Here is a 22,236-nt window from a genome sequence, read left to right as displayed (position 1 = left end):
ATGTAACGGCTTTATTTTTCTCATGTTTCATTGTAAGGTCGAACTGGTTGGTTAGAGAAATTCCGCATGGCGCGTGGGTGTGTGCGTCCAGTTACACGCACCATCTGTGATTTACCGGCTTGTGCTGATGCTGCAACGGAGAAACCTGAGCACAATCAAATCTGCTGAATTCCACCGAGGCCCCCCGCTACCGGAACATGACGGATTGGACTCGCACGTTCTCCGACGTTGATTCATGCGTGCGCGTTTGGAAAGCAGGTGCGGCCAAATCGCAAATGACATCCACTGACCTGCTCGTACAGCGACATGGCGAACTTCTGATGGGTGATGCAGGACTTTGAGGTGCACGCGTCGGTCTCTTCAGGCACTATGTGCAGGTGGATTCGCTCCAGGATGTTTTCCTGTCACACAAACACAGGGCAATTAACCCTTTGTACAACGCTTCGGCCGGCATTGAGGCGGCTAGAAAGCAGAGTACCTTACAATATAAGGCTCACGATAACGATCTCACGAAATGGCGATACAATAATTATTCTATCTCTTGTTATTCTACAAAACAACTATTATTGTGGTATGCCGCGAGATTTTTTCCAATGTAAAAATGTGCCGTGAATCAGAAATGTTTGAAAAACACTGAATTAGAGTGACGTTGTAATGGTTTGTTTTGAAGGTGTTTGCATTTAGTTGTATTGATTTGGGTGATTCACTGCCCCCTAGCGGCAACACTGAACGTGGCATAACTCATTTAACATGGCTGAATCCAGCTGCTCCCTGTTAAGACCAACATAAAGTAAGTTTTTTTGTTTAAGCTAATGTTTTTTTTTTAATGCAGTCATAATTTAGTTTATAGCTATTTGTCCCTGACAAAAGTCTTGTCGCTTATCCATTTTGTACAAACAATCGCTAATAACCTGACTTTTAATGATTCAATTGGTTTCAGAAATGGGCTTATATGAAAGCTAAGACCCTCCCAAATGATGTTGAATGTGCGGAAATATATTTGTTTCACTGAAAAAAAGATTTATCACTTAATGAAGACAAAGGTAAAATTTTGGCAAGACAAAAGTTTTGTCGCCGACAGAAAGTAATGTGAAAATTGAACAAAATATGTACTTCAAATACAAAAATATGTTACATAACATAAGGGAATTAAGTAGTGGTGCTGTGACATCCAAATTTAATATTTTGTATGACTTCGATGGCTTGAAGGACTGCGTCCATGCTGTTCGGCTAGGATTCATACAATTTATTGATGAAGTTATCAGGAACATCAAAGAAAGCGGTCTTACACGCCTCCCAGAGTTCATCAACATTCTTGGGTTTCGTCTTCCATGCTTCCTCTTTCATCCGCTCATGTCTGGTGACTGGGCTGGCCAGTCGTGGGGGATCTTGGTCTTTTTTGCCTTGAGGAACTTTAAGGTAGAGATTGAAATGTGCGATGGAGCACCATCCTGCTGCAGAATTTGTCCCTTTTTATGGTTAGGAATGGAAAGGGCAGCTAAGATTTGTTGATATTTCAGACTATTTACACCCTGCAGATCTCTCGCACACCCATACTGGAATTAACCCCAGACCATGATTTTGCCGTCACTGTTTTGTGGCAAAAAGGTGGATTTTTCAGATGAATCTACCGCTGAATTACACAACAGTGGTCGCAAATATTGCTAGAGACCTACTGGAGCCCGCATGGATCAGAGATTTACTCAGAACACAGTGAAGTTTGGTGGTGGCAAAATCATGTTCTGGGGTAACAGAAGGGTGGAAGGCAACATAAATAGTCTGAAATATCAACAAATCCTAGCTGCCTCTTACATTCCTAACCATAAAAAGGGACAAATTCTGCAGCAGGATGGTGCTCCATAGCATACTTCAATCAAGATACTCCAGGACTGGCCAGCCCAGTCACCAGACATGAACAGGATGAAAGAGGAAGCATGGAAGACGAAACCCAAGAATGTTGATGAACTCTGGGAGGCATGCAAGACTGCTTTCTTGGCGACTTCATCAATAAATTATATGAATCCTTGCCGAACTGCATGGATGCTGTCCTTCAAGCCATTGAAGTCATACAAAATATTAAATTTGGATGTCACAGCACCACTACTTAATTCCCTTATGTTATGTAACATATTTTTGTATTTGAAGTACATATTTTGTTCAATTTTCACATTACTTTCTGTCGGCGACAAAACTTTTGTCTTGCCAAAATTTTACCTTTGTCTTCATTAAGTGATAAATCTTTTTTTCAGTGAAACAAATATATTTCCGCACATTCAACATCATTTGGGAGGGTCTTAAGCTTTCATATGAGACATTTCTGAAACCAATTGAGTAATAAAAGTCAGGTTATTAGTAGGGCTGTCAAAATTATCGCGTTAACGCACGGTAATTAATTTTTTAAATTAATCATGTTAAAATATTTGACGCAATTAACGCACATGTCCCGCTCAGACAGTATTCTGCCTTTTGGTAAGTTTTACAGCAAGGTTTTTTGTGCTGTCTAACAGCGAACTCTTGTGGTCGCTTTGCGACATGGTTTATTGCTTTCTTGCCAGTTCAATATGGCTGCAGGACGTCTCGGGCTGACGCCTACGTTGTAATGTTGTGCTTATATGATCCTTGGACAAGATTTGTCCGTAAGTATGGTTGTTGTAAAGAATGTACATATTATGTTAGTAAGCGAAATGTTATATTTTTTGTATGAGACGCTTTTTGTTTATGTTTAGTGAACCTGTATAGCGTGCTAAGCTAAAGTTGTTGCTAATGCAATGCTTGTGTACTTTTTTTTTTTGTAGTTTCACTACGGTCTAAAGAGGACAGTGGTTTGAGGCCATTTTATTAATAAATCAGATGAAAAAGGAAGAAGTCTGATTATTAAGGCGTCGTTCACTAGCTGTCTAGCTTTGGAAAAAGTAGACACTTCGGAGTGAGGACAGCATAGACAGATTTAAATGACAGTAGAGTGAATCGCCCACTACAGTCCTTATGTACCGTATGTTGAATGTATATATCCATCTTGTGTCTTATCTTTCCATTCCAACAAATTATTTTACAGAATATATATATAATTTACAGAAAAATATGGCATATTTTATAGATGGTTTGAATTGCGATTAATTGCGATTAATTACGATTAATTAATTTTTAAGCTGTAATTAACTCGATTAAAAATTTTAATCGTTTGACAGCCCTCGTTATTAGTAATTGTTTCTACAAAATGGATAAGTGACTTTTGTCAGGGACTGTACTGGACATGAGTAGAAGTGCAGCTACAAAAGACTGAATGCTCTGGTTTCAGTGCCATTGACGGCGCTAACTCAGCCCAAATGAATTACATGTGTGCAGCCTATTTGGTAACACTTTATTGATGAAAACATTTTCAAACAGTTAAAAATCCGCACCATGGAGTCACATGAAACCATATTTGGTGAACCAAACCCAACAATAAACAAGTGCCTATCTCAAATCGACACTGGAGGGCATGAGCGCGTATAAACGGCAGTTACCGCTGTTCCAAACAGATGCCGTAAGACTCACGAGTTCAGCCAGTTTGACCAAATTGGTTCAGAAGTTGTGCCAAGTTTGCCTGTGTTCTATTCACTCAGTTGAAAACAAACACATTCAGCAGAATTGACGCAACTCCAGCGCTTATATAATCCGTCATGCCGATATTTAGAGACGATGACGGGACGGAAGCTCTTTGGGGTGACCTCGCCGAACAGTTTGTTTCGCTCCGCGTCAACAAACGCCGAGTACGCGTTGCTACGGGAACTTACAAAGCACTCTGCGGCATCGTCCATGAAGCCCAGCTGGAAGCGCTGCTCGTCCTTAAAGGTCTCCGCCAAGGCGTGACGCAGGTTGTCTGACGGCAGCGCGCGCTCCCGACTGTGCCGGAACTGGGAGAATATGTCCTGAGGAGGCGGATGAGAAGAAAGAGGAAAGGGCTCAATGCACAGAAAATGTTCACTGAATAGCAGCGTACCTTTAATTCGCAAAAGATGCATGGCTTCCCGAAACAGAAGTGGCCGGGTAGCTCCCTCAAGCTGCGTCTGAAGATGTCCAGCTGCCAAAGCACCTAGGGAAATGGACACACACGCACACAAAACCGGTGAATAACAAATTGTTTGGAATTTCAAGGTCCCCGAGAAGAGAAACAATGCCGACGGGGGAGGGTGCTCATCTGCCGCCTCACCCTGTGAGTCACACGGGGTTGAAGGGTGACCTCACTGCGGGTTGCTGACTGGAAAGCATGAGGCGAGCCGACAGCCAACACCCCGCCAGTCATACAACGCAACCTTCAAGTGCATTGAAATATAGCTCAAAATAAAGCTCTCAGCAACTCGGCGGGGTGACTAAGATGTAAAACCTCTCACTGAGTCAGGGTTTGCAGATTGGAACAGCAAACAATTTTAGAAATTGGATATTACATCATAAGACGTGGAATGACATCTTCAACTGTCCATGGACAGCAATTAAGGGACGTTATGAACTAGGGGTGTAACGGTACACAAAAATCTCGGTTTTGAGGTCACTGTTCGGTTCATTTTCATTACAGTAAGAAGACAAAATGCAAAATATAAATGTGCTAGTTGTTTATGACACAGTTTTGTGCTTTCAACAATAGAAACTTTAGCCTATACAAAGCTAGAATTCTGCTAAAAAAGTAACAGGTATTTAAAGATAATCCAACAACAATTTGCCTTTCAGACCCCGCGTATTGGTCAGCTTTCTTTCTGATAGAAAGAAGAAAAAAGAAGTCCTGTGCGAAAGAGAAAAGCAATCCCAATGACAAAGATTTTAACATGTATTTTACAAATGAAATGCCTCAATGAATCATTTTTTTTCTTATGAACGGTTTTCAAAAGCTTTATTGGTGGATTTTCTCAAGTTAAAGCGCTACACGGAAATTAATCAATTTAATTGTGTAAGCAGGATCTGTGTATTATTCTTATTATTTAATTACAGGTGTTTTAGCTCATTTCATTTTATTTTATTATGTGTTTATATTTTAAAAATGTGATGTAGTATTCATTTATATTGTACATTTTATGTTGCATAACTTTAGTTCCGATGTGAATACTAGTTCCTACGTATTTTGTTTTGGTAGGAGGGTTTTGTATTGAACACAGGGCCATGTTGGTTATTATTATAGCAGAGAAGACAGCAGTAAATCAACAAAGACAAGTCAACTGTGCCCCGATCTCCCACTCAAGAGATCTGATGGACTCAAAAAGTGGGTCACGATTGCATATTAGTTTGAAAATCGACCGGCTCCACCGTATTTTTACACGAGTGACTTCCGGTCTGCCCGATCCTAGCTACCGGTAGTAGTATTGACGCAGGAGGGCCGCGTCTCGCGTCAAATAATAAACTCTGCCGTTCTTTTCGCATGCGTCGCGTTGAGCCGCTTCTGGGACGCGTCTAACACGCGGCCGCACTGCAACTGGTGTGCATTGGCTGCTTGACTTTAACGCCCACGTTTCACTACGTTCTCGCGGCGGCCACGTTGTCGCGTCGTTGACGTTTCTGGGTTATATACTGTCCTACCGTGTTGGTCCACATTATAGTAGAGAAGACGGAGTAAATATAAGCTACACAAAGAAACTCTAACCCGATCGACTCACAGCCTCGAAAAGTAAGGGTTACATTACGTCAGAAACCCGTTCGGTACGCCTCCGTTCTGAACCGGGCACCCCGTACCGAAACGGTTCAATACAAATACATGTACCGTTACACCCTTATTATGAACTGTTTATTACATTGACGACTATCGAACATCGCCATCGCAATGTGCGCGTCCGCAATAGTCCCATTGCAGGACATGCAATAGTTTTTTTGCTCAGTTGTTTGTTTTAAACATGTAAACTTTTGTTTTGCTTCATAAAAGCAAGCTCAATCTTGGTCTCACAGGCTTCAACTGGGACCAGAGCAAACCAAAGCTTCAACTGGGACCAAAGCACGCCTGGGACCGTGTGCTTTGGTCAGATGAGACCAAGATTGAGCTTTTTGGAACCAAACGCTCTAAGTGGGTCTGGCGTGCCACGAAACATGCGCATCCTGAAAAGCACCTCATACCTACTGTGAAGTATGGGGCTGGGTCAGTGATGCTGTGGGGCTGTTTGGCTTCCAAAGGCCCTGGGAACCTTGTTAGGGTGCATGGCATCATGAATGCTTTGAAATACCAGGACATTTTCAATCAAAATCTGTTGCCCTCTGCCCGAAAGCTGAAGATGGGTCGTCACTGGGTCTTTTAGCACGTCAATGACCCTAAACATATGGCCAAATCTACACAGAAATGGTTCACCAGACACAAAATCAAGCTCCTCCCATTTTTCCTCTTTTTTCCATTAAGGTCCTATATTACAAGCTAAAAAACACATCTTAACCAGGGGTGCCAATAATTATGGAAGGCACTGTACATGCGACGTGGAGTTTTCGGATCGAAACAAGGTAAGTACCCGATAATCTCACGTTAAAGTCATGGCGTCTGTAATTCTGCTCTTGCGTGCTCTCGCCCCCAGATAGGGTTTTCCTGTTTAAAAAACTTTTTTTAAAATGCCTTCCTGTCCAAAATTTTTCTTCCCCCAGAAAATTGAGAATTTAAGCTTTTCACTGATGTATCACACATGCATATCGGACAATTTTGAAATTTGGCCACATTGGGGGTCTCAGAGGGGAACTTCAAGTCACCTGAGTGTTTTCCGCCATACCATTTTAAATGGGCTTGATGCCTATCGCTGTGGCAGTGATTGAGTTAAGCATTTGCATCAGAGGACAAAATTGCCCAAGTCTGGTATACGTGCGTGAATTTCGACATCTAAGTATCACTTTGTTTGCCTGGTTTCCTAACTTCAACTCAGCCGAGACACATCATTTCCATGGGTAAAATCACAAGTAAGCAAAGCAACGGTACCTGAACGGCGCTGTTGAGAAAGCAGCTGTTTTGGCCCGGCTCGTTCAGCAGTCCTTTGGTCGGAGCCAGAGACATCATACTTCCCTGCATGTAGGACTTCCTCAGATTCCCCCCCGGCTTCCGGAACAACCTGAACAACGCCATCGGTTGGTGGGGTCTGCCCTTTTGCATCTTTGAGCGGATAATCCCTTTGCCCTCCGGATGACTAATCTGACCCCGCCCCCCTAAAAAATTCAGGGGCTAAGTGATTCCGAGAACTGCAGATGATGCCCTGCTACACATGGGCCACTAGTCTAGGTCCCGCGCACATGAGGAAAATCTCCAAAATCAAAGAATTATAATCCAAATGTGAGGTTCGCTTATCCAAAGATGTGATGGCTTCTCAGCAGAAGAGTCATCTTCTCTTGCTTGTTAATTCCAGTTTCGGCTCCTGTAAAAATAAACAATCACAATGAGGTCATTTGGGTTTCTGGAATGTGATGCATCATTGACTCATTGGCTGTAATAGAAGCGTCAGAGTTGCTTTAAAAACAATGCAGTGTTTAACATTTATCAGACAAAAACCCTGAAACAAAGGAAGTTTGAATTAGGAAACCATACGATTTGTGATATATGGCTCACGATATGGCGATTATCAAAACATGGGTCAGGAAATCATCGAACAAACAGAAAAACAAGCTTGTTTCATCCTTCTGCAATGAATAGCGTACCGCACGAATGCTATTTTTAGACTGCAAGGCTGCGTGACGTCACCATCGTAAACCGGAAGGGGGTCAACATGGAAGCGCGCTTGCATAAAACCCATGTTAGTACTGCTTGCTTTGTGCCAGTAATGTTTCAAAAAAGAACTTGCCGAGTAAACACTGCTGCTATGGAACTTGTAGAAACATGTATGGCTGTGATTGTTTCCCACACACTTATCATTACAGCACATTGACATTCATCTGGCACCTAATTAAGGCGATGCCATTGACGGCTATGGATGTCCAAATTTTCCATTCATTGTAAATGGCAGAGAAACGTGTGTGGCTGTGATTTTTGATTATACAATTACCATTAGACCGCATTGACATTCAACTGGCACCCAAGCAGGTCTATACCATTGACGGCTATGCATGTCCAAATTTTCCGCTCATTTTAAAACAAAATCCATTTTGCCATATGGCAAGAAAAATGCCACATGGCAAAATCATTTTTGCCGCATGGCAAAAAAAAGTCACATGCCAAAGTCCATTTTGCCAAATGGCAAAAAAAAAAAAAAAAAAAAATGCCACATGGCAATATTAATTTTTCCATATGGCAAAAAAAAATGCCACATGGCAATATTAATTTTTCCATATGGCAAAAAAATGCCACATGGCAATATTAATTTTTCCATATGGCAAAAAAAAAGCCACATGGAAAAATCAATTTTGCCACATGGCAAAAAATGCAAACATGGCAAAAAATAATGCCACATGGCAAAATCCATTTTCCCACATGGCAGGAGTAAAAAATGCCACATGGCAAAATCCATTTTGCCACATGGCAAAAAAAAAAAATGCCACATGGCAAAATCCATTTTCCCACATGGCAGTAAAAATGCCACATGGCAAAAAAAATGCCACATGGCAAAACTAATTTTGCAGCATGGCGGAAAAAAAAAAACGCCACATGGCAAAATCCTTTTTGCCACGTGGCGAAAAAAAAAAACGCCACATGGCAAAATCCTTTTTGCCACATGGCGAAAAAAAAACGCCACATGGCAAAATCCATTTTGCCACATGGCGTGAAAAAAACGCCACATGGCAAAATCCATTTTGCCACACGGCCAAAAAAAAACTCCACATAGCAAAATAATTTTTGCCACATGGCCAAAAATTAAAAAAAGCCACATGGCAAATAACACTTTTGGTTCTCGCTGTCTCTCATAATCAACACCCCCCCCCCCCACTAAGATTAAGCCTACAGTCAAAATTTCTGTACTTGTGCTCTAAATAATATTAGCTGCCATTACCTCCACTAATTCGCAAAACTGACATTTCTCAATGAAAACCTTTTAATGGAAACACTTAAATATCGCTAACTTTCATGCTCTTGTTTTTCCATACGTGTCCGTATAAAGTTATGATCATTCGATCGCTGCCGGCCCCTCTCGTCCAAATGGATTGAATGTCTACGGTCGTCAATGACGCTGAAACATTATTGATTTGACGTCAATGGCAGTGAACGACTACATTTTTCACATTCGTTGCATTGATGAATTTTTTAAAAAAAAATTTCCCTCGCAGTGGCTCAACTGAACATTTGACGGAATGTCAACAAAGTTTGCACATTAACTTTTACAAACGGCCCTTAAAACCGAGGCCAAGGTCGGGTTGAGCTCGTTCACATCCACATATTCCCACATGGCTTTCATTGAGCAATAACAAACGGTAGCCGGAACTTGTAACCATTTGAATCTCATTATTGTCATTCATTAATTTTTTTGGTGTAAGCAACACTCGTCTGAATGAAGAAGCGGAAAATAGCATTGTACCAAACAACATAAATGCCTAAAAATTGGTGAAAACAATCGATTTTGAACAATATGTAAAAATAAAATGATCATTTTCTTGACTGGATTGCCCTAATATTTTTTGTTTGCGGTTTGGCTGCATCCAAAAACCAGTTGGACAACGTTGCCGTTGTGGAATTTCAAGAATCCCGGACGGATGACGAAATGTCAACCACGGTACACTTGAACAGAACACTGGAGTTTAGAACTTTTGTATTTCCAGTCATTGTTAGGGGTGTGACAATATTGCAAAAAGGTGATACTTCGCAATATTTTGTAGCCCAGAAGGTTATCGCTATGCTCCCACCAAGAATTGATATATCGTCATCAGATTGCTTCCCAAATTTTTTAATGAGAAAAGTGTCAGTGTTTTTCAGGCACACTACAGTTCCTGACAAAAGTCTTGTCGAGTAATCCATTTTTTAGAAACATTTGCTAATAACCTGACTTTTAATAATTCAACTGGTTTCAGAAATGGCTCATATGAAAGCTAAGACTCTCCCAAATAAGTTGAATGTACAAAAATATATTTGTCTCACTGAAAAAAGATTTATCATTTAATGAAGACATAAAGGTCAAATTCTGGCAAGACAAAAGTTTTGTCCCCTACAGAAAGTAGTGTGAAAATTGAACAAAAAATGTACTTCAAATACAAAAATATGTTGCATAACATGAGCGAATTAAGTAGTGGTGCTGTGGGATCCAAATTTCCATGGGTTGGAAGGACTGCATCCATGCGGTTCGAAAAAGATTCATACAAGTTACTGATGGAAGTCATCAAAGAAAGCAGTCTTGCATGCCTCCGAGAGTTCATCAACATTCCTGGGTTTCGTCTTCCATGCTTCCTCTTTCATCCTACCCCAGACATGCTCTACGATGTTTATGTCTAGTGGCTGGGCTGGCCAGTCCTGGAGGATCTTGATCTTCTTTACCTTGAGGAACTTTAAGGTAGAGATTGAAGTATGCGATGGAGCACCATCCTGCTGCAGAATTTGTCCCTTTTTATGGTTAGGAATGTATGAGGCAGCTTTGTTGATATTTCAGACTATTTATGTTGCCTTCCACACCTCGCACACCCCCATACCAGATTTTGCCACCACCAAACTTCACAGTTTTCTGAGTGAATCTCGGATCCATGGGGGCTCCAGTAGGTCTCCTGCAATATTTGCGGCGACGGTGGTGTAATTCAATGGAAGATTCATCTGAAAAATCCATCTTTGCCACTTTTCCAGCATCCATCCTTTTGACAGGCTGCGGGCCTTGGCAAATGCCACTTTTTTTTCATTGCCTGCACCCCGAGATATCCAATTTGAGTGAAATATCAACAAATCTTAGCTGCCTCTTACATTCCTAACCATAAAAAGGGACAAATTCTGCAGCAGGATGGTGCTCCATTGCATACTTCAATCTCTATCTCAAAGTCCCTCAAGGCAAAGAAGATCAAGATCCTCCAGGACTGGCCAGCCCAGTCACCAGACATGAACTGGATGAAAGAGGAAGCATGGAAGACGAAACCCAAGAATGTTGACGAACTCTGGGAGGCATGCAAGACTGCTTTCTTTGAGGTTCCGATGACTTCATCAATAAATTGTATGAATCCTTGCCAAAGCCCATGGAGAAGTCATACTAAATATTACATTTGGATCTCACAGCACCACTACTTAATTCGCTTATGTTATGTAACATATTTTTGTATTTGAAGTACATTTTTTGTTCAATTTTCCCACTACTTTTTGTAGGCGACAAAATGTTTATCTTGCCAAAATTTGACCTTTAGGTCCATTAAATGTAGGGCTGCAGCTATCGATTATTTTAGTAGTCGATTAATCGATAAACCATTAGTTCGAATAATCGAGTAATCGGATAAGGAACATGAAAAATTAAATTACCTGAGCTGAGCCTCAAACGGTATTAAAAAAATAAAGAAATGAGGATCTATGTACAACAAAAGAACAATTGGCTAACACACATCGCAAAAGTCCGCTAGTTTAAATGCTATAAAACTTTTTTTATAATGCTTTTAACAAATGGTTCACACAAAAATAGGCTAAATATACCTATAAACTAAATTACGAATGCATTAAAAAAAATTAGCTCAAACAAAATTTAGCTTATGTTGGTCTTAACAGGGAGCACCTGAATTCAGCCACGTGAATTGAGGCAGAATAGAAGGCAGTGTATCCACCCAAATCAGTCAAATTAAATAAAACACTTTCAAAATAAACCATTACGTCACTTTAATTAAACAAATACTCGAAGCAGCAAAATTTAATTCGAATGTTTTTTTCTAATCGAATACTCGAGTTAATCGATTAATCGTTGCAGCTCTAATTAAATGATAAATCTTTTTTCAGTGAGTCCATTTCTGAAACCAATTGAATCATTAAAAGTCAGGTTATTAGCAATTGTTTCTACAAAATGGATAAGCGACAAGACTTTTGTCAGGGACTGTACAAAATCGAATGGTGACCTGTGAATCGTGCTCCGAATTGTATAGCCAGACATGAGGCAATACACGTCTTTTATATTAGAATGATTTCCTGACCCATGTATCGAAAATTGTTGTATCTCCATACCGTGAGACAATCGTGAGCCTTGAATCGCAAATCCTATCGTATTCTGAGGTACCCAGAGGTTCCCACTCATAGTCATCATCCTTGCGCAATTCAATTAAACGGCTCCGGTACTTTGCAGCCGGCCGGCCTCCATGGCAAGGGAATTCCAAAGCGATCACTTAATCTTAGAGTTGCTTAAGTTTTTCAGATTAGTTTCAGGTCACGTCGAGAGAGGAAAGCAGGGCGGATGTCAAAGCTAACCCTAGGAGGTGAACTTTTTTAGACTCGGGCCGAGTTACAAGCCGCGGATGTTCGAGTGGCACAGAGCGATGAGCCAACATCAGCATTCCTTCAGCATGCCATACGCTACCGTTTTACGATTGTCTAATAAAACGCTACCTCAGACAGAAAACGGATACCCTTTAGATCCGATCCAACGTCATTTTCTCCGCATGTCGACATGTTTATAAGCTGAAAAGACTCTTCTGTTTGTCAAGATCCGGACGGAAGTGCTCACTTTCGCGCCGATTGAATAACATTGTCTTCCAAAAACTTGCTGGCAGTCAACTTAAGATGCAATAAAAAGGAAACCATTGATCCCAGAGTGGGAATCATGTCACTGCACCAGCTAGAACAGAACAAGACGGAAAAGGAATTATGAGAAAAAGTGTTTTATAAAGCAGTATGTGTAATTTATCAACAGGAAAGAACAAAAATGGCCACTCAAACGAACTGGACGTCTATTGCTAACAACGAGTTGAAAATGGCTTACACGGTCTAAATGGAACAGTCAATGAGGTAGTCTATTGACTCAGGTTCAGATTCTTGTGGAATTTCTCACATTTCTGCATAAAATCACCAAATGTGATCTGATAATTGTCAAAATCACACAGATGAAAAAACTGCTTTAACTAAAACCACCCATTTATAGGTTTTCATATTTTAATGAGGATAGTACGCAAACAATAACAGAAGGGGGGTAAATAAGTAAGTGAACCATCACATTTAATATTTTGTGCCCCCCCCCCCTTAGGCAGCAATAACTTCAACCAGATGCTTCCTGAAGCTGCAGATCAGTCTGGCACATCGATCAGGACCATCTCGGCCCATTCTTCTCTCCAAAACTGCTGTAGTTCAGTCAGATTCCTGGGATGTCTGGCATGAATCCCCGTCTTTAGGTCATGCTAGGGCTGGGCGATATGGCCTTAAATACGTATCACGATAAATTGAGCAAATTTACCTCGATAACGATAAATTTGCCCAAGCGGACTGTTATATAATTTGAAAATTTTAATCAATGCATGGAATACAAATTAACCGTTTCTTGTTAAATTTATTTACCAGCTTTCAATTTAACAATTGCACATGCAGTCTAAACATTAAGTATTAAAAAAATCTTGTGAACATTTATAACAGCTTGTATGACTTGAAAAATGTACAACATTATAAAAATCAATATAACGCCTGTGCAAACATGTACAGGTACATCCAAACAGGTACATAAGTATTGCATTTATTATAACAATAAATCATAAAGATGGCATTAATATTATTAACATTCTGTTAAAGCGATCCATGGATAGAAAGACTTGTAGTTCTTAAAAGATAAATGTTAGTACAAGCTATAGAAATTTTATATTAAAACCCCTCTTAATGTTTTCGTTTTCATAAAATTTGTAAAATATTCAATCAAAAAATAAACTAGTAGCCCGCTATTGTTGATGTCAATAATTACTTAATGCTCATGGGTGCTGAACCCTATAAAATCAGTCGCACCCAAGCGCCAGCAGAGGGCGGCAAAACTCCGAAAAACACAACAAGTACACCTTTCACTGTGCTCTCATTTTAATCTTTTTGAGCTGGGCATTAATTGCGTCAAATATTTTAACAGGATTAATTTTTTTAAAAATTACCGCTCGTTAACGCGACAATTTTGACAGCCCTAAAGCAGACACTTTTTTTTTTACATCTGTGTGATTTTGACAAAGCTCAAATCACATTTGATGGTGATTTTATGCAGAAATGTGAGAAATTCCCAAAGGTTCAGATTAGGGCTACAGCTATCGATTATTTTAGTAGTCGATTAATCGATGAACCATTAGTTCGAATAATCGAGTAATCGGATAAGGAACATGAAAAATTAAATTACCCGAACTGAGCCTCAAACAGTATAAAAAATAAATGAGGATCTATGTAAAACAAAAGAACAATTGGCTAACATACATAGCTAAAGTTTGCCAGTTTAAATGCTATAAAACTTTACAATGCTCTTAACAAATGGTTCAGACACATATTCCCACAAAAATAGGCTAAATATACCTTTAAACTAAAATACCAATGCATTAAAAAACTTTAGCTCAAACAAAAACTTAGCTTATGTTGGTCTTAACAGGGAGCACCTGGATCCAACCATGCTAAATGAGGTAGACTAGAAGGCAGTGTATCAACCCAAATCAATAAAACTAAATAAACACTTTCAAATAAACCATTACAACGGCACTTAAACGAATACTCGAAGCAGTAAAATTTGAATCTTTTCTTCTAATCGAAAACTCAAGTTAATCGATTAATCGTTGCAGCACTGGTTCAGATACATACCACTGGATATAGAAATGAAACATCACGTTTGCTCTGAAACAGCTGGGCCGATTTCAAAGAAATTTACACAGTTCTACGATATGTTTCTGGAATTGTTCTTAGATTAAAAGAGTTGTCAAGTCAAATGAAATCCAGAGCTCCTTTATAGGAAAACGCACAAGCAAGCGCCTCTGCGCAATCACCCGGACAGGCGCATCAGCGAGTTTGGACTGAGCTGCAGGAGTTGGAAATTTGGCGCCAAGTCATCGGCTCTTGATGGACTGATGGACGATCTCATTAGAGAACGTACGCTTTTGCACAGGAGGCAGGAAATCCCGATGACTCTGTCAGAATCGGACACATTTGGCATGAGACTACATTTCCAACCTTGGGGGGGTTAGAATTCGGTTTTGTTGCCTCAATGTGCATTTTTTTAATAATGGGATATCAATAATCCTCCTTTTAACACTGACACAGTGCAATTGCTTTTAGCACACTTACAAAAAACAGAGGAAACAGGTTTGTCAGCATGCTTCCGAATGACTTGTGTAGAAACAATAACAAGATGAGCTATGTAGTCTAGGTCACGGGTGTCAAACCCGGGGCCAGATTCAGACCACCATTTTGCATAGCCCAAGAAAGTCAATTTTTCCTTGAAATAGTCACATAAAATTTATATCAACGCCAAAAATCTGAGAATATTTACTGTTATTTCCTCCTATTTCAAAATATGAAAAATGCATATGGCGGAAAACACAGACAAGACTGAAAAAGCAGTTTCTGCTCTTGCACTCCTCTTTAAAAGAAACTGCTGTATTTTAAGCCAAAAGAAATGTGTTCGATAGAACAATATGATGCCATAGCAGATTCATGGCGCACTGAGCCCCCGGACTCTTTTTAATTTGTCCGTTTTACCCTGGAAACCCACGTTTACAACCGTCGCGCAACCGCTTTTGTTTCAACCCAGCCATAAAAAGAAGCATTTATATTAATTATACAAAATGTAAATTTTAGCTTGGAATCATTAATTGATGTCTAATATTTCATTTAAAAAAACTAACTTTTAAACAAATTAGTGCTGCAAAGATGAATCCATTAACTCGAGGATTCGATTCGAAAAAAAGATTCAAATTAAATTAAACGAATACTAGAAGCAGCAAAATTTAAGTGGCGTTGTAATGGTTTATTTTGAAAGTGTTTGCATTTACTTTGATTTGGGTGGATACTCTGCCTTCTAGTCTCCCTCATTTCACATGGCTGAATCCAAGTGCTCCCTGTTAAGACCAACATAAGCTATGTTTTTGTTTGAGCTGTTTTTTTTAATGCATTCGTTGTTTAGTTTGAAGGTATTTTTAGCCTTTTTTTTTTTTTTTTTTTAGAATGTCTGAACCATTTGTTAAGAGCATTGTAAAAAAAAAGTTAGCAAAAGTCCGCTAGTTTAAATGCTATAAAATGCTATGTAAGTTAGCCAATTGTTCTTTTGTTGTACATATTCTTTTTTTTTTTTTTTTTTTAAACCGTTTTAGGCTCAGCTCAAGTAATTTAATTTTTCGTGTTCCTTTTCCGAGTACTCGATTATTAGAACTAATGGTTCATCGATTAATTGACTACTCAAATAATCGATAGCTGCAGCCCCAAAACAAATTACGTCACAACAAAAAATTGGTCTCTGGAAACTGGTCACGGGTATCTCCCTCATAACTATCGCTCAATTGTATTTTTTCCCCTGATATTTTAGATGATAAATAATCGTTCCAAACAAAGAAAAAACATTTAAATTTTGAAATTTGGCCAAATTGGGGGTTTCAGAGCGGATCTTTAAGTCACCTAAGTGTTTTCCGCCATATTTATTTTAACTGTTTCAAATAAGGGTGTTACAAAATATCGAAATGAATGAATTGGACATCTACTAGTGATAAACTCAATTCGATTCACAGAGGAAGAGCTTGTTTTTCTTTTTATTAGTTGTATAGTAAAATATTGCAGAATAATTTCCTCACCCATGCATTGTTAATTGTTATACCACCATACTGTGAGATTATCGTTATCGCAAATCGTATCATATCGGGAGGAACCCATCCCTCATTTAAATCCTATTTTCGACAATTTTCATCTTATAGTCTAAATTGGTGCTGCAACGATTAATCGACTAACTCGAGTATTCGATTAGAAAAAAAGATTCAAATTAAATTTTGCTGCTCCGAGTATTCGTTTAAAATGGCGATGTAATGGTTTATTTTGAAAGTGTTTGCATTCAGTTTTACTGATTTGGGTGGATCCACTGCCCTCTAGTCTGCCACATTTCACATGGCTGAATCCAACAGCTCCATGGCAAGACCAACATTAGCCAAGTTTTTGTTTGAGCTAACGTTTTTTAATGCATTCGTATTTTAGTTTATAGGTATATATTTAGCTTTTTTTGTGTGTGAATTTGCGTCTGAAATATTAAGAGCATTGTAAAAAAAGACGCTGGCGTTTCATAGCATTTAAGCTAACAGACTTTTGAATGAATGAATTTATTGTCATTGTCATCATCATCAGAATCATTGACAGTTACAGAGTGTGGGATAGTTTGGCCAGAAAGGAGAAACACTGACACAGACTATGGAATAATTTGCCCGAAAAAGACTATGACAAAGGAAGACGGAAAAAAAGCAAATGCTTATCGATACCCGTCCCCCAACAGGCCGGGACGCACAGTCTAGCATGTTTGTGTTAAAAAAAAAAAAGACTTTTTTTAACTCTTTCAAAAAGTCATTGATTGCCATGGCATTTCGCAATATTGCTACATAAGTTACCCAACTGTTATTGTTATACTTAGATCCTCACTTTTTTGTTCCTTATCCAATTACTCCATTATTCGAACCAGTTCATCGATTATTCGACTAGTAAAATAATCGATAGCTGCAGCCCTAGTCTAAATGATTCACTTTAAGAAGCGCGTTTCTCTGCCATTGACGGCGCCTGACGTCCAATTCATTCACAGTCATCCCTTCACCGTCAGAATGGAATAGACGTCAAGAGCTGTAACTGGCAACCAGTGAGTTAAATATTTAAACGAGTTAGCTGACATAATAGCACTCCGAAGGAAACCATTGCTATTTCGGCGACACCTACAAAACTAGGTGTTCTTTAAACCACATTTTTATCCGATTTCATTGAATGCAACGCAGGCCTCTATTTTTTTTTACCTGTCATTTGCCGTAAAAATACAACTCTCCACTTGTTTTTCGATTAAACAAACTCTTCTTTAAACGAGTTCAGACGCTTTTCGGCTTAGTTTTACACATTTATTGCGTTCTGACGGCTTTTAAAGCCAACACTGAGGTAGCGTTACACCTGGTCGAGCTACTTCCTGATTCTCCCGTTTACCTGTGTTGCGTTCAGGTTGTTCACGGGAGCAAAATAAAGACTTAAACTTGAAGGAGGAAGGAGAAACTCACCTTTTAGATATGTAGATAGTCCGAAATTGGTCCACGTGCCGTGATAAATCCAAAAACGAGAGTTGCGAACATGAAAAGTAGGAGGAACCATCGGTAGGCGAAACTGGGAAAACGCCAACTTCCGTCCGTGTTCTCAACTCCAAAAATTTCCCCTTTCTTGTTACAAGTAATTCCCTTTCGGGGTCAAGCCGGGTAGCAACGGTAGTCCGGGACGAAGCAGCGCGGTCGTCCTCGTTCGCGTCCACTTTGTTTCTTTCGGCACCTGAAGTGAATCAGAGATGTTTTCCGAGGAAAGATGTCCAAGTCACGCCCCTTTCTCAACTCTGTTTACTGCAGTGTGCCATGCAACTGGACGCGCACGCGCTCGCCAACGCAACGCGCAACTGCACATCGCATGCATATTTGCTGTTTCGGCTCCAGTAGTGTGAGAGAGCGAATGATTCAACGGGGCGGGGGGGGGGGCTGTTAAATATTGACTGGCCTTGGTACAGTTGCAGTTTTTTTTTCTACTATTTTTTTTTACAGGCAAAAGTGACGTCAGACACTTGTTAGCCAAACGCCATCTGCGCGATCCTGTTACATAAAAGCAAGCAAATCAAAAGGACGTACAATTAAAAGCTTTGATGTCACGTGCTTTTTTCCCCCAAATGTATTTATTAGTTGCGGTTTTTTCTGCAGTAGTTTTTAACTTATTGACGCTGATCGATGAGAAATGAGCTATTTTTACATTGACCCCAGCCAAAGGCGTCACTAGGTTTTAAGAACAGAGGGGGCTTATCCCCCAGGAGATGACCAGGATGTAAGTGAACGTAGCGTACAAGCACAAAACTTCACAAACCGCTAGCAAAAAATAAATGCCACATGACAAAATCCATTTTGCCACGTTCAAAAAAATGCCACATGGCAAAATCCATTTTGCCACATAATGGCAAAATCCATTTCGTCTCGTGCAAAAAAATGCCACACGGCAAAATACATTTCGTCACGTGCCAAAAAAATGCCACGTGGCAAAATCAATTTTTCCACAAAGTAAAAAAAAAAAAATGCCACATGGCAAAATCAATTTTGCCACATGGCAAAAAAATGCCACATGGTAAAAAATGCCACATGGCAAAATCCATTTTGCCACATGGCAAAAAAAAAAAAGCCATACGGCAAAATCTATTTTGCCACGTGGCAAAAAAAATGCCACACAGCAAAATCCATTTTGCCACATAGCAAAAACATTTTGCTACATAGCAAAACAAAAAAAAATGCCACATGGCAAAATCCATTCTCCCACATGGCAAATTCCATTTCGTCACACGCAAAAAAAAATGCCACATGGAAAAATCCATTTTGTCACGTGCCAAAAAAATGCCAAATGGCAAATTCAATGTTTCCACATAGCAAAAAAAAAAAAAAAAGCCACATGGCAAAATCAATTTTGCCACATGGCAAAAAAATGCCACACAGCAAAATCCATTTTGCCACATAGCAAAAAACATTTTGCTACATAGCAAAAAAAAAAAAAATGCCACATGGCAAAATCCATTTCGTCACATGCAAAAAAAAAAAAAAGCCACATCGCAAAATCCATTTTGTCACGTGCCAAAAAAGTGCCAAATGGCAAAATCAATGTTTCCACATAGCAAAAAAAAAAAAAAAACCACATGGCAAAATAGTCGCTTAGTTCGCTGTCTCTCCAATTGAATGCCATGAAGATGCGAGGCAATAGCCAATGACAGACAAGCTATAATTATGTTACAGTAAACTTAACATTTTCATTATTTCATTATTCAGCACCCCCCGAGCTCCGCCCCTGGTCCAAACCCAGTTCAAATGATTGGACGTCTACTAGTAACTACTTTAAATTCACAGCTAGAGGACAGAATAATTAGACGTTACTCCTGCTGATATAAAGGTCAATATTCTGCAAATATACTGTATATTTTCAGCGGCTTCTATCCCTTCCATCGTGCGAGCGGTGTAAATCCATTTTCGAGTAAATCAAGGCTGAAGGAAACGGCATGCGATGATTTAGCATGTGTTCGGTGAGGGGGTCACAATGTATCAGCAACGTCCAGCCTTTCCGCAGGAAGTACTTGAAAGGACTCCATTGAAGAGACCCAGCCATTTCCTTCCACTAACCATTCCCCCAGGGACATATAACACTTGCTTTTCCAAAGTTGAGGAGTGTGGCGATAAAGCTCTGCTGCTAACGTGTAGGACAATTTTGTCTCGATGAAATGGGATACAGCTACGTTTTTATTACACGGACCGGTGTGATGTGGGCCCGGCAATGTGTGGCAGAAAAACAAACCTGTCGCTACAAACCCATATTTCAGATTGGACTCTTGGTATTGCTTGTTAAAACATGTCCAAAGACGTTTGTTTTTCAGTCATGCTTGCTAGCATGTGGGCTAATTATTTCCAGGAACAAATCTGATGCACGTTCATCATACGTCATTATTTAGGACAAGCGCACATAGATACAAATAAATAGATCCTTTATCCTAGCTGTAATGAATTTGTATGACAACATCCGTAAAAAGGGCCAAAGATGTATGTTTTTCAATCCTTTTCGCTAGCGTGTGGGCTAATTATTCCCAGGAACAAATCTGATCATCTACATCATATGTTATTTTCCAATGACAAGCGCACATAGACATAAAAAAAAAGAATAGATGCTAGACGCTACTTCCAATCGATTTCTATGACAACGTCCATAAAAAAGCTATCCAAAGACTATGTTTTTCAATCATGTTCGCTAGCGTGTGGGCTAATTATTTCCAGGAACAAATCTGATGCATCTATGTCATATGTCATTTTCGAGGACAAGCGCATATAGACATAAAAAAAAAAGGATGCTAGGCGGTAGTTCCAATCGATTTCTATGAAAACATCCATAAAAAAGCTCTCTAAAGACATCTGTTTCTCAGTCATCTTCGCTAGCGTGTGGACTGATTATTTCCAGGAACAAATCTGACGCGCCAACATCATTATTGAGGACAAGCGCACATAGATAAAGAATAAATAGATTCTTGGTCCCAGCTCCCACAAGATTTGTATGTCTACATTCGTAAAAAAGCTGTGCAAAGACGTATGTTTTTCAATCGTCTTCGCTACCGTGTTGGCTAATTATTCCCAGGAACAAATCTGATGTGTCTACATCATATGTCATTGTCGAGGACAAGCGCACATAGACATTAAAAAAAGAATAGATGCTAGACCAGGGGTGGGCAAACTATTCCACAAAGGGCCGCAGTGGGTGCGGGTTTTTGTTGCACCCCATTAAGAGGACACCTTTTCACCAATCTGAAGTGCAATCAGTCGATTGCAGGCAGGTGCTTTTCATTTCTGCCGAAACCTCATTGGATAAACTATTTAAACTATCTGTGCTTGGTCAGTTGAAACAAAGACCAGGACCCACTGCGGCCCTCGAGGACCGGTTTGCCCACCCCTGTGCTAGACGCTAGTTCCAATCAATTTCTATGACATTTGTAAAAACGCAGTCCAAGACGTATGCTTTTCAATGATCTTCGCTAGCATGTGGGCTAATTATTTCCAGGAACATATCTGATGCACTCATATGTCATTTTCGCGGACAAGCGCAGATAAATACAAATAAATAGATCCTTGGTCCTAGCTTTAGTAGACTTTTATGACAACATTCGTAAAAAAAAAAGCTGTCCAAAGAGGTATGTTTTTCCAATCATATTTGCTAGCATGTGCGCTAATTATTTCCGGGAACAAATCTGATGCGCCTACATCATATGTCATTATTGAGGACAAGTGCACATAGATACAAATAAATAGACACTTAGTCCTAGCTGTAATGGATTTGCATGACAACATTCGTAAAAAAGCTGTCCAAAGACATATGTTTTTCAATTATTTCGCTAGCGTGCTGGCTAATTATTGTCGAGGACAAGCGCACAAGGACATAAAAAAAAAAAAAAAAAAAAAAAGAATAGATGCTGGACGCTACTTCCAATGGATTTCTATGAAAACATCCATAAAAAAGGTGTCCAAAGACATCTGTCTCTCAGTCATCTTCGCTAGCATGTGGACTAATTATTTCCAGGAGCAAATCTGATGCGCCTACGTCATACGTCATTATTGATGACAAGCGCACATAGACATAAAAAAAAAAGAATAGATGCTGGATGCTAGCTCTAATAGATTGGTATGTCATCATTCATTAAAAAAAAAAAAAAAAAATTAAAAAAA

The 22,236-nt window shown here is 39.6% G+C and overlaps 1 protein-coding gene across 1 annotated transcript in view; it reads right to left on the bottom strand.

Annotated features, from left to right (window-relative positions):
• Window positions 1–18,422, bottom strand: part of LOC130928844 (inactive ubiquitin carboxyl-terminal hydrolase 53) — a 42,773-nt gene extending 24,351 nt beyond the window's left edge. Inside the window, exons 1-5 of the mRNA XM_057855617.1 lie at window positions 18,025–18,422; window positions 6,914–7,343; window positions 3,983–4,075; window positions 3,777–3,911; window positions 291–401 (exon numbers count right to left, since the gene is read on the bottom strand). Of these exons, the coding sequence (XP_057711600.1) occupies window positions 291–401; window positions 3,777–3,911; window positions 3,983–4,075; window positions 6,914–7,084 (510 nt within the window). The 5' untranslated portion in view covers window positions 7,085–7,343; window positions 18,025–18,422. The remainder of the gene's footprint in view (window positions 1–290; window positions 402–3,776; window positions 3,912–3,982; window positions 4,076–6,913; window positions 7,344–18,024) is intronic.
• Between the last annotated feature and the right edge of the window lie 3,814 nt (window positions 18,423–22,236).

This window comes from Corythoichthys intestinalis, chromosome 13 (assembly GCF_030265065.1).
Source record: "Corythoichthys intestinalis isolate RoL2023-P3 chromosome 13, ASM3026506v1, whole genome shotgun sequence".
Classification (NCBI taxonomy): Eukaryota; Metazoa; Chordata; class Actinopteri; order Syngnathiformes; family Syngnathidae; genus Corythoichthys; species Corythoichthys intestinalis.
This window is presented reverse-complemented; position numbering and strand designations above follow the sequence as displayed.